The sequence below is a fragment of the Aplysia californica genome, unplaced genomic scaffold (assembly GCF_000002075.1).
Source record: "Aplysia californica isolate F4 #8 unplaced genomic scaffold, AplCal3.0 scaffold00248, whole genome shotgun sequence".
NCBI classification, from domain to species: Eukaryota; Metazoa; Mollusca; class Gastropoda; order Aplysiida; family Aplysiidae; genus Aplysia; species Aplysia californica.
In genome coordinates, this window is record NW_004797518.1 from 619,731 (window position 1) to 636,284 (window position 16,554).

The 16,554-nt window shown below is 40.0% G+C and overlaps 1 protein-coding gene across 1 annotated transcript in view; it reads left to right on the plus strand.

Moving 5' to 3' along the window:
• The window catches only part of LOC101853564 (kelch domain-containing protein 3), a 24,673-nt gene that overhangs the window by 1,817 nt on the left and 6,302 nt on the right, over positions 1 to 16,554 (plus strand). Inside the window, exons 2-7 of the mRNA XM_005100461.3 lie at positions 7,407 to 7,577; positions 8,190 to 8,360; positions 9,828 to 9,943; positions 13,077 to 13,148; positions 14,017 to 14,233; positions 14,741 to 14,827. Of these exons, the coding sequence (XP_005100518.1) occupies positions 7,424 to 7,577; positions 8,190 to 8,360; positions 9,828 to 9,943; positions 13,077 to 13,148; positions 14,017 to 14,233; positions 14,741 to 14,827 (817 nt within the window). The 5' untranslated portion in view covers positions 7,407 to 7,423. The remainder of the gene's footprint in view (positions 1 to 7,406; positions 7,578 to 8,189; positions 8,361 to 9,827; positions 9,944 to 13,076; positions 13,149 to 14,016; positions 14,234 to 14,740; positions 14,828 to 16,554) is intronic.

Consider the following 16,554-nt stretch of genomic DNA (forward strand, 5'->3'; position numbering starts at 1 on the left):
TTTCACTAAACTGCCTAGTTTAAAACAGGGGGCATACCCCCCTGTAACCCCCCAGATTTTCTTTTAACCCAGTGGGGCAGGCCCCCCTGGAACCCCCCGCCTATCTCTATTAACTCTTGTCCTGCGTCTGTGCTGAGATTCGAATCTTATCAGCAACCGTTTTCGTCGAACGTTCTGGGCAGGCCACCAGGGTCACTCAGTGTGTACTGTTGGTGTACAGCGAGCACGCCTGGAAACATGTGTTTTCGCCATGAATACCGTGGTAGTGTGTTAATCGATCGCCCCTGCAGGTGGGGGCCCGTAGTTTTACTAAAAAGAGGGTTCTCAGCAACTGCAGCAACTACCGACGAGTCACTCTTTTCTCAATACCAGGAAAGGTCTTCAACAGAATAATTCTGGAAAGAATCAAGTCTGGAACAGATCCTAAACTTCGGGATGAACAGGCTGGTTTTCGGAAAAATCGCTCAACCATGGACCAACTGAGGATCATAGTGGAACAGTCCCTGGAGTGGAACTCCCAGTTGACCGTCAACTTTCTTGACTATGAGAAGGCCTTTGACAGCATAGACCGAGCAACACTGGAATATACTGAGACATCACGGAATCCCACAGAAGTTGGTTAACCTCATCGGGAGCATGTACAAAGGGACAAGTTGCAGGGTTATACATGATGGCCAGCTCACTGACAGCTTTGACATCAAGACCGGTGTGAGACAGGTACGTTTACTATCACCTTTCCTCTTTATCTTGGCAATCGACTGGCTGATGAAGGAAACCACCAGAGGACACAGAAACGGTATACAGTGGACGCAGTTGGACGATCTGGACTTTGCAGATGACTTGGCGCTTCTGTCACACACTCAGGAACAGATGCAAGCAAAGACAACAATTTTAAATGGCCTATCAGAGTCTGTTGGATTGAGGATCCACCCCGGAAAGTCAAAAGCCCTAAGGATAGATGCACTACGAAAGGAGCACAAGGAAATGGACTAGAAGACGTTGAATCCTTCTGTTATCTTGGGAGTATAATTGACAGAGAGGGAGGAACTTGTGCTGAAATAAAGTCCCGCTTTGGAAAGGCACAGACTGCATTTATTTCTTTTAACAGGATTTGGAGGACCAGGGATATCTCATTACGAGCAAAGCTTAGAATTTTCAACTCAAATGTGAAGTCAGCCTTGTTGTATAGATGTGAGACGTGGAACGCATCCCACACGTGCATAAAGAGGATCCAGGTTTTCTTAACAAGTGTCTGAGGAAGCTACTGAGGATCAAATGGACAGACAGGATCACCAACAAGGAAGTATTAAGAAGAACGAGACAGAGCCCAGTCAGAGATGAGGTGGAAAGAAGACATTGGCAATGAATTGGACACACTTTAAGGAAGTCAAGCAGCTGCATAACAAGAAAGGAGTTAGACTGGAACCCACAGTGTAAAAGATCAAGGGGAAGACCACATGGAACCTGGAGGAGAGTCATGGAAATGGATGCACAGAAAAGTGGGAAGACATGGAGTGACATCAAGCGACTAGCCCAGAATAGAGAAAGGTGGAAAGTGTTTTTCGTGGCCTATATCCTGATCCAGGGTGAGAAAGGCAATGATGATGTGTTAATAAATGATGAAAATAACGCTCTATCTTATATAGCATTCTATTTATAAAGTGTTACGAACACATGAATAACCCCCTTTCATAAGCTGATAAGACATTACAAGTAGTTAGGCCCATTCGAATAACTTTTTAGACGTTTTTATTGTTATGAAATACCTGGGGTTCGAAAGGGGATAATAGGTCAATTTCCGAATGTTTTGCACTCAAATTGTTCATTTTACCTGTACAATGAAACTATCAAACAAGCTTATTTTTTATCCGGTAGTATCATTTCATACAAAATCAAGCTCATTTGAAAGATTTTGTATAGAAAAATGGAAGTCTTGTTTCCTGACTATCCTTTCGAGCTCCTCATATCTAAGTTGGTCAATTTGTTCTATAATTTCATTGGACGAACATTTAGAGCTACCAACTTGGTATGTTTTGAATGAGACGTATGCCTCGGTTACGAACCAAAGCAGGCGGTTCTAGAAGGCCACAAACGCACACAAACTCAAGCAGACTGACGCACACACACTTGATCTGCGTGAATGCGGATCCGACACAGGACCCGAATTGAACGGGAGATGATGCTCGGCACGCGTGCGCTGAGCCAGGGGCCAGACTGACGCGGGACCGGAACGCAGGCGAGGTGCTGAAATAGGCTCATCGGGCGACATAAAACCAGCCCCCGCAGGACGAAGGTTAAGAACAATCAGATATTTCAAAAACTATTAATTTGCGACGAAAATGAAGTTGGTATTCGTGTTCAGTGCATCAATATTTAATAGAAAATGGACAACTGGTAGGTAAGTGTGAGACGGGAGGGAAAGTTAAAAAATACCCAACAAAGAATTTTATTCATCTTTTATTTGTGATTTGGGAGGAATTTCGTTACGAGTGACCACAATGAATCATAGTAGAATAAACGGTTAGGGAGGGTTTGTGACGTGTGCACGCACGCGTTTCTGTGTGTGTGTGTGCGTGCTTGTGTGTGTATGTGTGTGTGTGCGCGCATGTGTGTGTGGGTGTGTGTGTGCCAACGCGCTTGCATGTGTGTGTGTGCAACTTTGAGGAAAGGTAAATTTATGGAACAAAAATTTCTGAGACTGTTTATAGAAAGGTTGCACAAATTAATTTTTTTTTTTTAAACCCCAAACACAGCGAGATCTAGTCAACTGTTTACTGGCGAGGAAAACCTAAGAGTCTTGGGGGGAAACCCCGGAAGACGACAAAAATAGATGGCGGAAGTAGGTCATCTATATTTGGGCCAATCACAGAGGTGTGCTTGGTGCTTGCTGTAGCTTCATATGTTTGTTGAGGTTGTCGCATGTTACTTGTTACGAAAGTCCTTCCTGTGATTTTTTTTGGCTCGAGGTCTACAGCTGCCAAAAATCACTTTAAAGGCCGTAGTATGCTTAGCCTTGTCAGGTAGTGATGGGAGTAATGAAGTGTTAAAATAGAATAGTGGTGAATAGAATCTGAATTATAATCAATTTGGAGTCCTGGATTTTAAAATGAGTAAGTTTGAAAGAACTGCTCAGTCTCAGTTTAGACTGAACCTTGAGTGGTACAGTACAGTGGGCCCCACTTATTAGTATTCAAGCCTCGTCCAACGGGTGCTGGGTTTATGTTCCCCGCTGATAAGCGTATTATTTGGGCATTTCGCCTTCAGTCCTGTCCCGTGCTCAGCACACACGCACCGAACATCATCCGTGTGATGACTGGGTTCCGTATTCCCGCAATTCAAGTATGTGTGCGTCAGTCTGCTTAAGTTTGTGCATTTGTGGCCTACTTTCTAGACCCACCTGTGTTGGTTCGTAACCAAGACGTACATCTCATTCAAAACACACCAAGTTGGTAGTTCTAGATGTTCGTCAGTTGGTAGCTCTAGATGCTCGTTCAATGAAATAAAAACAAATTGACCCACTTAGACATGAGGAGCTCGAAAAGATAGCTAGGAAACAAGACTTTCATTTTTCCATACAAAATCTTTGAAATGAGCTTGATTTTGTATTTTTAGAAAATGATATTACCTGATAAAGATAAGTTTTTATTTGATAGTTTTGAATACCAGTGTGCAGGTAAACAGAAAAATTTGAGAGCCGGAAATTGACCTAGATGTATAATTATTTCCGTTTGCACCCCAGATCATTCATAACAACAAGAGCGTCTAAAAAGGTTTTCGAATGGGCATTGCTTGTAATGTCTTATCAGCTTATGAGAGGGGGTTATTCGTGTGTTTGTAACGCTTTATAAATAGAGAGCTATAAAAGATAGGGTGTTATTTTCATCATCGATCAACACACCCTCACAGTAGTCTCGGCGAAAACACTTTTCTAGGGCCACTTGTTGTACACTTACAGTGCACACTGACCCTGGCGGCCCGCCGGGAACGTCCGTGGTGAAAAGTTACTTGATAAGACTCACATCTCGGCACAGACACAGGGCAGGAGTTAATGTAAGGGTCACGGTTATTACAGGATTCTTGAAATATCCAAGTCCCATCTCTTTAGGCTAAGGCCTAGCCAGGCCTCCTTATTTTGTTTAAAAGTGGGTGCTAAAAAATGGCATTTGGCATGATTCAGACATCAAGTATGCTCGACAATTACTTGTCCGGCCATCAACAAAATGCTTAACTGTGAAAACAAATAGACGGGAGAAAAAGAAAAGCAGATGAAGCAAAACAACTTCCAACATGGCAAACTGGAGTTGAGTGACCCACTGTAGCAGTTAGTTGGTCCGAAAAGTTGACTGTGTCTTCATGTCAAATTTATTGTGTCATACCGTGTGTTCTGGGAAGGGGAAAAGCTGATGCTCTTTGGTGTAAATCCAGTCATTGGCATAGTGTTGCCTTGGTTTGGCACAACATGATCGCATGATTGTCTCCCCATGGGGTGGCAAGACCTGTAACAGGAATAAATGATTGAACGAAAAGTAGGCACTGTGTGGTAGATCTCTTGCTGGAAGATATGGGAAACCTGAAGTACCTGTAAAGGACCAAGAGGGGAAAAGCATTTTTGGAAAGGAAGCTCAGTCTAAACAATGGGTAGGGCATTTCAACAGTCTCCTGAACAGACCACTACTGAGTAACCCAACAAACATACTGCCAGCAAGAAATGAGTTACCTATCTGCTGTGATGCTCCTTCAAAACAAGAGATTCTGGATGTCATTAAGAAGCTGAACAAAGATAAAGTGGCTGGTCCCAACCAGATTCCACCTGAAGCCCTAAAAGCAGATGCCAATGTGACGGCAGACATCCTCCTCCCACTGTTTACCAGGACCTGGAATGAGAGCAAGTTCTCAAAGGATTGGAAAGAAGGACACCTCATGAAGCTTCCAAAAAAGGGGGATCTCAGCAACTGCAGCAACTGCAGCAACTACAGAGGGATCACTCTTTTCTCAATACCAGGTAAGGTCTTCAACAGAATCATTCTGGAGAGAATCAAGACAGGAACGGATCCAAGACTACGGGATGGACAGGCCGGTTTCCGGAAAAATCGCTCAACCACCGACCAGATTGCCACGCTGAGGATTATTGTGGAACAGTCCCTGGAGTGGAACTCCCAGCTGATTGTCAACTTCCTTGACTATGAGAAGGCCTTTGACAGTATAGACCGAGCGACACTATGAAAGATAATGAGACACCACGGAATCCCACAGAAGAAGTTGCAGGGTTGTACATGATGGCCAGCTCACTGACAGCTTTGACATCAAGACTGGTGTGAGACAGGGATGCTTACTACCACCGTTCCTCTTCATATTGACAATCGACTGGCTGATGAAGGAAACCACCAGAGGACACAGAAATGGTATACAGTGGACACCATGGACACAGTTGGACGATCTGGATTTTGCAGACGACTTGGCGCTTCTGTCGCACACCCAGGAACAGATGCAAGCAAAGACTTCAGTATTAAACAGCCTTTCGGAGTCTGTTGGATTGAGCATCCACCCCAGAAAGTCAAAGGTCCTAAGGACAGATGCACAACGAAAGGAGCAGGTCACAGTAGAAGGAAGGGCCCTAGAAAATGTTGAATTCTTCTGCTATCTTGTGAGCATAATTGACAGAGAGGGAGGAACAGGTGCTGAAATAAAGTCCCGCATTGGAAAAGCACAGGCTGCTTTCATATCTTTGGATAGGATTTGGAAGACCAGAGATATCTCACTTCGAACGAAGCTGAGGATTTTCAATTCAAACGTGAAGTCGGTCCTGTTGTATGGATGTGAGGCATGGAACGTATCACAGACTTGCATAAAGAGGATCCAGGTTTTCTTGAACAGGTGTCTAAGAAAGTTACTGAGGATCAGATGGACAGACAGGGTCACCAATGTGGAAGTGTTAAGGAAAACAAGACAGATCCCAGTCAGAGATGAGGTAGGAAGAAGGCAGTGGCGATGGATTGGACATACTCTCAGGAAGTCAGGCAGCTGCATAACGAAGAAAGTTTTGAATTGGAACCCACAGGGCAAGAGATCAAGGGGAAGACCTCGTGGAACCTGGAGAAGAATCACAGAAGTCGATGTACAGAAAAGTGGGAAGACATGGAATAACATCAAGAGGTTAGCCCAGGATAGAGAAAAGTGGAAGGTGTTTGTCCGTGGCATATACCGTGGTGCAGGGTGAGAAAGGCAATGATGATGATGATGATGTGTGGTAAATCTACCGCAACTTAATGTGTGTTCGTTTTCCTAACTTTGGTTGCTATTACTATTCGATTGAAAAGAATAATTGTACCCTGTAATCTCCAGATTTTCTTTACTTTTGGCAAGCCCTCCCCCTGAAAGTCAAACCTCTCCCCTGGGTTGATCCAAAGTACTGGAATTACTACACAATTATGCTTATTATAAAATAGTTCAAATATATAACACCCATCAAATTTATTTTTGTTAATATTGATGATATTAATGGAATGTCAATTTTCGTGTTATAATAGTTTCAAAAATTAACTGCTTAAGGGCTACAATATACCTGAGCTTGGGACGGGAGTGCAAGTAAAATAATGCTGGGTATTATTTTACTCATGGACCCGTCTCACAGTCTGATAATCTAAAGCACTTTTGTTTGCTCATTTTTATCTGCTTTACACGAATTGGCATTATTTTACCCATGGACCCGTCTCAAGCTTGAATATTGATTACATTCTAAAGCAATTTTCTTGTTCATTTTTATCTGCTCTACACAAATTTAACTTCATATCCACTGCCAATTATTAGTTCATGAGATTATGGATAGTTTTGTTCAAACTGTATTGCAATAGGACTAATGGCTTAGTGTTATTAGACTTGTTTTTAACAACATAGGGAGTTTCAGGGGGGCGGGGGGGGTTGATTTCACCATAATTTGTTATTTTGGCAATTAGGTTTGATATCTTGAAAACAAATGATTTACTAGGATTTTAGTGGTCATATGTGTGTTTTGCTGCAAAAATTACAGCAGTTTAGGTCCCAAAGCAGTGCCACTGGGTGTGGGTCTAAAAGTAAAAATTTATCTAATACTGAGATAGAATAAAAGATGCATAAAAACCTGGAATAAAAATAAAGGGAGGTAAAAATATGGAGAACGAAATGTCACAGGAAAAGAAAGGGGCAATAACTGATAAATCAGTAATAAGTAATATGTTATTATAATAATATCACAAAGACGTTTGGTATGTAATTAATTTGATCCCATTTATTAATCGTTAGTTGCAGGTTTTAGTGTGTATGTAAGCTTGATCCATGTCTAAAGCAAGGGATATCACAGCGGTTCTGTTTTAGCTGGAGACCACTATACTTACCCATATAATGTGGTTGTTGTCTCTGTTTTTTTGCAGCATTATAATTCAGCAAAATGGTGATGTGGACGATTCACATTGAAGGAGGTCCAAAGCGAGTAAACCATGCAGCAGTCGCAATTGGAGAGCGTATTTTCTCCTTTGGTGGCTATTGCTCAGGAGAAGACTACAATAAAACAAGACCCATTGATATTCACATGCTCAACACTGGTAAGTTATTATGTGTCTTCTTTTTTTTCATCTTTCCTGAAGAATTTTTGAATCATGTGTACAGATATTTAATCTTGTTTCTTCATTTTTGTGAAATTTACATACCATGACATACACAATAATTTGATTGAATCAATGTAAGGTTGCTCTCACTATATATGTGATTGATTTGGAGAGGGGGAAAAAAGCCCAACAACAACAGGTGTGTATTTTTGTTATCAAATTTAATATTTATGCATTCCAACCTCTTGTTCTGGTTTCCACAGTGCATTATATTTTTACTTCCCTGTTCAAGAGGTTTTTTTTCTGGACTATACATGTGAGTTGCAAGTGTACTATACTATATATTTGATATTGAAAATGAATAGGGAGAAAATGTGGAGAATGCCATTTTGTACGTTATTAATGTTGCCAGATCTGCATAAAAAAACATAAATTTGAAATACTAATGTGACGTATAAGGAAGAAAGTTGTGCCAGCATACTTTTACTTCTGTTAACCAACAGTTAATATATTTGTACTGCTAATAATTGTAATCAGACTTAAAGTTTCAAAGTTAAGATTTGTCTTAATGAAATTCATTGAATTTTTGTTTTGTTTTAATTTCCACAGTAACACTTCGTTGGACATTGTTGCCCCTACCAACTACTGAAGAAGAGCTTGCTCTAGTGCCATACCAAAGATATGGCCACACAACAGTTGAATATGAAGGAAATGCATACTTGTGGGGTGGACGTAATGACAGTACAGGAGCTTGTAACAAACTTTACAGATTTGATGGGGGTATGAGTGAACATTCTAATCTGTCACAACTTTTCAATGCTTTTAAACGAATCTTGTGGAGTGAGACTTGCATGATTTATTTCATTGTAATTCAATCTTTCTGTGAGTAGATCATGCCATGCTATTTGACCTCAGACAAAGGCAGCCTGTTCTTGGGATCCTCTTACGTGTATCTGGCCTTTATGGGTGGACAGCGTTTTAACTCGTCTTCAGTATTAATTTCATTAATTGTGTCATGACATGGTGAAGTCAGGCGGTCGTCAATTTTTGGACATGTGGAGTTATTAGTCTCATTTTAAAGCTTCTTCATTTGTTTTACTGTGGGTGAAAAAAATACTTACCATGAACAGAAGTCAAGATATTTGTGATGGAAGGACGTGGGGGTCGCCTGGTTTCAGAGGTAAAATTAGCGAGAAAATGGCTACCAAAGTTTGGCAACGTTCAAAGCTTGCGAGTCCTGAGAAACTGCACATTTTTATTTTTCTGCCTTAAATCAACATTTTTCAGTAAAATCCGCACAGAAATGTTTTTAAGAATGAACATTAAAGGTGTTTAGTCTAAAAACAAAAATTTGATAAAAATGACCAAACGGACAGAAAAATGTCAGTTTCTTCGATTTCAATCTTTTGACGAGGGCCTGATTTCACCCTGATGCCTCACAATTGCCCTGAGCAGCCAGAAATAAATCTGTGCTGTCATTCAGAATTCCCATAAGTTTTTGTATCACTCCCTATTTTGGGTCTGTCTCATTCATCATGCCAAAAGTTAACCATTGGCGAAGCGGATAGTGAAATTTAATTCAGAAAAAGTAGGTACGTTTCAGATGGATTTGATTAACTGTCTTGACTGGAAGGAAAGTGATTTGCGTTCAAGATCCAAAATTATTGATGATAAATAGGCTGCCGCCCGAAAAATACACCTTGAAGCTTCGATTGTTCTAGGGCCGGACGTAATTTTTGTTTTAATTAGTGGTGATGAAAACAGCCTGCTGTGTCTGTGACAGAAGGGGGTAAACAGAAATGACATGGAGCTGATATGAGTTAAAATTGTTTCGTTGTAACAAGTTTACTTTTGTTATTTGCACACTCTACATGCTTTTTTTTTTTCTTTTCGGTTCATCCTAATCATTGCTTAGACATTGTATGCAAAGGGTTCCATCCTTTTGTTACCTGTTGTCTGCTTCAGAGACACTAAGTCAGGGATTCTCACTGAAACGTCCAGTCTCTGGATGAACCTGTGATATGTTGTAAGAGACTGTTGCGAAAACCAAACACTGTATCCATCAAATGTAGAGACCATTGATATTATTCTGAGTTCCCTGATTTGAAAATATAGCTTCTTAATTGAAAAAGTGTCTCATTCTGATCATGTGTTTCTTTTTTACGACAAAAAACAAACAAACAAACCAACAGAAACAAAAATGTGGTGTTTTGATTAAATGTTAATGTTAACCATTTTTCTTTTCAGTGACTTACACCTGGGATATGCCGGAAGTTTCCGGGCCGATCCCAGAAGCTCGTGACGGTCATTCTGCATGTATCATCCACCAACGCATGTACATCTTCGCTGGCTATGAGGAATTTGTACGTACTTGAAGTTTATTGATAATTGATCTCACCAAGTTCCCTTTCCGTTCAAGCTTGAAGTACTTGGATTTTGAAAGTGTTTTTAAAAAACCCAACTGCTTTGTTCTGAAATGGAAGGAAAATTTCCTATAAACCCTTACCAGACAGGCTAAGCTATAAAATTCAAGTATTATGTATTGATTCTAGTGCAGATACATATGTTTTAGATAGAAGAGAGAAAGGTATTTCAGTTTGCAAGTCCAAACCCTTCTCACGTTTAGTTACAGGATTGCACTCATTTTTACATGTTGCTGTATTTAGCATTACTTATTTGAGAGCTCAGAGAATGCATTTTAGGTATAGAATTCTCTTCTCAGCTGCAATTTTTGTGCCTGAATATGGCTTTGCTATTTTTTATTGCAAGTTTATCTCTTTGATTTAGAACTAGAGGTGTCTACTCTGCTATCTCTAAAGCAGATCCGCTAACTGCTGGTCTAGATTCCAGATTCATCTAATTATTGATCTAGAATTTAGCAGATTTACACATTCTCTCATCTAGTTGATAGGAGATCAAAATTTTGTTAAATACCTGAGACAAAATCTTTTTTTTTTTTTTGACTGTTAAGCACTTGTCTTCTTGCCATCTCTCACGTCATGTCTAGGGTCCGTATATTTGCACAATCATTTTTCACCGTGATGTATGCCTATTTTTTTTTAATACTCAGGGCTCCCCTTTTCTGACCAACTTGAGAGGTTCCTTCACCCTTTGGTTTTCTGTCTTAAGGGGTATTTAAACCCTTGTTTTAGAAACTTAAAGGGTAAAAGTCAATTATCTCCTAATTTTATAGTAAAAATTTTTGCATGTTAACGTTTAACTTGCTTGCACATTCCCACAGACACACACATAGAGTGACCATTACTATGATTGAAAGCTGACGATTTTTAATTAACTTAAGGTTTCATTGTAACAGCAAATAATATTGAATACAATTAAAGTTGTGTCCATTTGGAGGAGGGAAGGATGGTGGTGGTTGAGCCAATTAAAAATAAAATAAAGTTGACAAACCAAAAGGGGTCAAATCTGACTGTAATACACAAAGAAAATCAGACCTGCCAATCTATGAAATCTAAAAGTCAGGATCTCAATGGGGAAAAAAATCGGGATTTTGTTTTTAAAAAAATCGGGATCAACGACAAATCTCCAATGTCACTGCCAAACTGACTTAAAAAATTTCTTGCACATGCGTGCCTGTTTGTGTTTTAACATTATTTTTTTAAATCCTGAAGTGCCACGTCAAGCTCTCCTAGTTTATGTGTTTTACACACACACACACCCCCCCGATAAGTCCCGAAAGACGCTTCAGCCGGTGTGCATGAACTTATACCTACCCCGTCAACGGTCCCCGACACACCCGGAACTCACTTTGGTGGGAGTCATGTCACGTGTTGCGAACGAGCGATTTAAGCTGTTTTACTGATAGGTCTTGATGACGGGCCCGACTAGTCAGAACTCGGACAAAGCTTGTTTTGAAAGTAACAGCAGAACTGCGAATAATATTGATCATTTGTGCGTCGCAATTTAAACTAAACAGTTGTCAGGCCATCATCGGAGAATTCTGAGTTGAAACAAAAATAAAAGCGAAAATGAACTGGGGGTTCTGACGAATGTCACCATTGACTAGGGCTGATGGGCAGGTACTGGTACCCAGTACTGGAACTCCCAGTACTACTGTAGGCAGTGTCAGTACTGGCACCAGTACCTGAACTCCCAGTACTACTGTAGGCAGTATCAGTACTGGCTCCAGGCCTTAAGTGCTGGTATTGGGAAGGTGGCGACATCAAGCGATACTGGCTCTGAGAAAGTGCCGACAATATGGTGATGTGCCCCTGGAACGAAAACACATTACACAGTGCTGTGTGTAGAAGCCATGACGTCAGATGCATTGCACAAACAGTGCTTCCAATCTTCCGTATTTTTTAAGAAATCCGTACCTTCTGACAGTTCTGTGCTTGCTCCCCAATCATTATCAACTCCATCCTTAAAAAAGTGCAATAGCGTTGGGCTACTGAAATTCCTTGGCAGAGGATCCGTACTTGCCTTCCATATCGTTTTGTATAAGTTACGTATTTTAACAGTAATTCTCTTTACAATTAGTTGATGTTAAAGAAACCTGCCAGATTGCGCATTTCCTGCAATCGACGACTGTCCTGCTATGCATTCATTTCGGTCGGCAATGCATTTTTAACCTGCAGATTAATCAAAATCTGGCTAGCTATGATACTGAACTTTTTGTGCCAATTTCCTAATTTCTTTCATTCACTCATTCTTTCTGTCTCTCTTTAGATTGTTGCAGGGGCTGGAAAATCTGCTCGACGATCAAGTAAATTGTCATGTGATTTTAGACAGAAAATCCATTCCATCATTTTTTAAAGAAAAAGTGTTACGTTTTTTCTATATAATTTTACTGTGTGATACGGTCACCTGTCCAACGTGGCTGCGGCCACCATACTTTAACTCACAACCCCTACCACACCAAACAATAACACCTGTCTAAGACGGCCACCTTAGTGACTCCATTATGTTTTGTCATAAATTCTGCATTGGCCCTTGGTGTCTTGGACGAGCCATCATAATCCAGTCACCTGTTGTTGTTGTTAAGTAGTCCCTCCAACCAATCATGTTGTGTAGGCCCCTCCCACTGTTGACAAATAGGTAACAATAAATTTTCGGCTCCTTGTGAGGTAAGAATGTGATTCTTCATTACCCATTAGCCCCGTCCAGAACTCATGCACAAATCATAAGTGAGATAAGTGGTCACTGTTCACCCAGTCTGTAACAAAGTAACAATGGACGTCAACATGAACTTGCGAAAGAAGCATGGCTCGTTCTCCGAGTGGTAGCGACCCATGTGTTTGTTTTAACATGGCACTCAGTCTTACTCGTCTAACATATTTCATTTTTTTGTCTCCCATGCACAAAATCAGCAGGGAATGGTTTGTTTTCTTCATCTTGATCAGTCCTACCTAAGACGACCGCCCGTCTTATACAGCCACTTTTCTCCTTGACAGTGGGTGGCCGTCTTACATAAGTTCAACTGTACATATATGTGTATATGAAGTATGTAATGTGTTTATTTTTGTGTGTCCACAGACTGACAGGTTCTCAAACGACATGAATTATTTGAACCTTGTGACTTTTCAGTGGGTCCCTGTTGTTGTAAATGTAAGTAGTGTATATATTGTGAATTTGCTTTTTGTAAGTTGTATTATATTATTGATGAAGCGGATTTTGATTCCATAAATTTTTTTATGAATTAGGAATATGTTGTGGTACTCTCCTGTTGTGTCCAGGTTGAACAATTAATACGATGCATTCATTCGCAATATAAAATATTTAGGGTTGGATATAGCTATTGTTCAAAAGGCTCAACCCAGAGAGCTGCTGGATTGGCATTGTCATATGCAGGGGAAGACACTTCGATAGTTTTTTTACTTTAAATTTTAAAAATTCAATTTAAGAACAAATTTTTTTTGCCAGTTTTAGATCACACTTTACGCTTGGTTTTCATAGTTTATGACTCATAATTTATCTTTCTAGTTTGTTCTTGATAAATGTTAAAGGAGTAATACAATGAAGCAAACTTTTTCCCTTGTTTTTAATGGATGAGTGATTCATATATTTGTTTGCTTTTGACTACTTATGCACCTATTGTTGACTGTCGAATATATTGAGATGATGTGGTATGCTTTAATAGCTTATGATATCTCTGTGTAATTCCTACGTTAACTGCTTTACTTCACTTTCTTTGCATCCTGTACATTTACAAAGCACAATCTAATGAATATTTCTGACCTAGTTACTAAGATGTAGGTCTGCTATGGAGATAACAGAGTTAAAATATGAAATCTGAACTTCAGTTGTTTGGAAAGTTTGCAGTTGTTTTCCATGTTATTTTCTCTTCATGTTAATTCAGTTTGAGCACTTGCAATAATTATAGCATTACCGGACCCATTTATAGTCACATACTGTATAGGTTTGTTTTGTGTGGTACACAAAAAGCAGCATTCTAAAATTGTTTATCTTCACCCAGAGCAAACCAGCCAGGTGGAGAGATTTTCACACTGCCACTCCTGTGGGAACCACAATGTTTGTGTTTGGAGGTCGATGTGATGAGGGCGGAGACCAGTTCACCAATAATGAAATCTACTGTAATAAAGTGATGGCCTTCGACACAACTTCAGACACCTGGCTTCGACCCACACCACCTCCACCTGGTGCTCCCGCTGGGAGAAGGAGCCACTCTGCTTGTGAGTAAGGCTGTATCTTCCTATGGCTGGTCATGGACCTTTTTTAGATGTGAAATATAGTAAGCTCTTGACTGTGTTAAAAAAGTGATAAATTTACAAGATTGCACATTGTATGATGTATTGATGAGACAAGATTCACCACGTCTTGAGGGGAAAAAAAGTAATGTATGTTCTCTGGTGAAGGAGAGGAGCAGATGAGAAATTTTAGTGAGTTTTTTGTCTTTTTAGTGTGTTAGGTAGACTTTGTCCTGCCCACCGTCTCCTCTGTTCTCTCTAGGACGGGAGTACTGACAGCATACTATGTGGTGTGGTTATTTTTATTTTTGGTTTTTTTTTGTTGTTTTGGGGGCTTTTTTTTACACCACAGACAGAACTCTTAACCATTCTACTCCCAAGCTCCTTTTCTGTTCTTTCCCACTGTTTTTCACGTCCAAAATATGACATTTAATAACCAAAATCTCAAACATGTTGTTTTAGCAAAAAGTTTTATGTGTTTTCTCTTTTCAGTTGAGTACAATGGTGCAATATATGTCTTTGGGGGCTACAATGGCCTCAGAGAAACCCACTTCAACGATCTCCACCGACTTGATCTGTGTAAGTAACCTTGAAGTCTTTAGTCTGATGAATCTTAGGTACTGTGTTACAAGTTAATGGTACGTTTTCAATCTGTATAGTAATTTTAGTCGGAACCAGAAACTAAATTTTTCCCTTGTCTTCTGAGAATTTTGGTACCGTTCTTTTACCTCTGTTGTTATTTTCTTTAAAAATGGCGGTCGTATTGATGTAATCAAAGTGTTGCAAAATTTTCTAATCACCTGCAACCCCATGTTGGACAGATAATAAAACATTACTAAGCGCACCAAACATCTACACATCAACAGAGGACAATCACTAAAACATAGATTTGGAGCTTAATGTCTCTCAAGACTGAAATCATTGCAGATTAGTATTTTATTACCTCAAGTGTGCAGATTTGTCTATATATCAACAAAAATAGTCTTTTCCCGGCTGGCATCGTCCCCAATCCTGCTCCCCGTGTTGGGTCATATACTTTAGGGGTTCCGTGGAAGGGTCTATGCGAATTGATCCCAGCGGAAGACTTTATATTAACAGAAAATGAACTGACCTCTATATGGGTGCAGTTTTTGAGTTAGCCATCAAATGTATTTTGCATATTTAGAAAACTTTGAGGCAGTTTCTAAAGGCTTTATATTTAACCTCTTCGTTGCCGCGCCTGTAGAATTTATAGTAGTAGTTATAAGGGAAGTTACTTTCTAAAATCTTGTAATTATCATTGGGGTACCTTCCCTTTATGTTTACCTCCATTTTCCCCCATTTGAAAGCGTCAGATTCAGATTTTAGCTCGAAGAGAAGATTAGATCTAGATCTGACACATCTAGATCTACCACACAAAATTCATTAACTGGCAGTAAACACAGATGGGCTTACATGTATGTATATGGATTGTACGAGGGTTGTATAATGTAGGAAAAGCCTCTAGTCACTTCTTCTTTACCTGCAAACACTCACACAACATGTATTCCCCTTATTTTGGTCTCAGTTTATCATTACTCGAATGTGTGTTGTTTATGTTGTTTGGTGGTGTTGTTTTTGGCATCATGTGACTTACTCCAACTTTTCTCCATCTATCTCACTATGAAATTCCCCCTAAAGTATATCAGTAGAAATGTGATTCAATGTAGAATGTACATGCAGAAATTCATGAGGAAATATTCATATAAATAAAAAAAGTTGTGGGATGTAGAGTGGGGCCACACCTGATCTGCTTTGGTTCATGGGATTTCCTCCGGCACCGGGGCCTATTTACCAGCGGCATTGAGAGGGTTAAACCCAAAGGCGTTAAATATATCACCGGAAATGCCATTCTTAGCTTTATAGTTCTCCGCCAACGAAAAGACTGTATTCAATTATCAATCTTTCTATGAAGCATTTGAATGCATGGTTTTGGAGTCAATTTTTGAACTGGCTGACCAGGAGGGGCTTCGCTTTCTACGACGATTCTCCAGCTCCACGTACACATACATACAAACAACTGACATTGTATTGAGGAAAAGTGGAACTTTTTCATGGAGTACAGCATTTGGTGCTTTATAGTGACAGAGCAAAGAAACAGTTATTTGAATTGCCCTGATTTTGCAGAATTTACCCGCTCTAAAGATCTCGAGTTTGGCTTACGTGCCGTGTGTATGCTATCTAATTTTAGAAATGAGACCTCTGATTTGTCAACCATGTCCAACAGTTGGGTGGGTTGGGAGTCAATGAAACTTCTGTTAACAACCAAAATTTAAGAATGGCTTGGA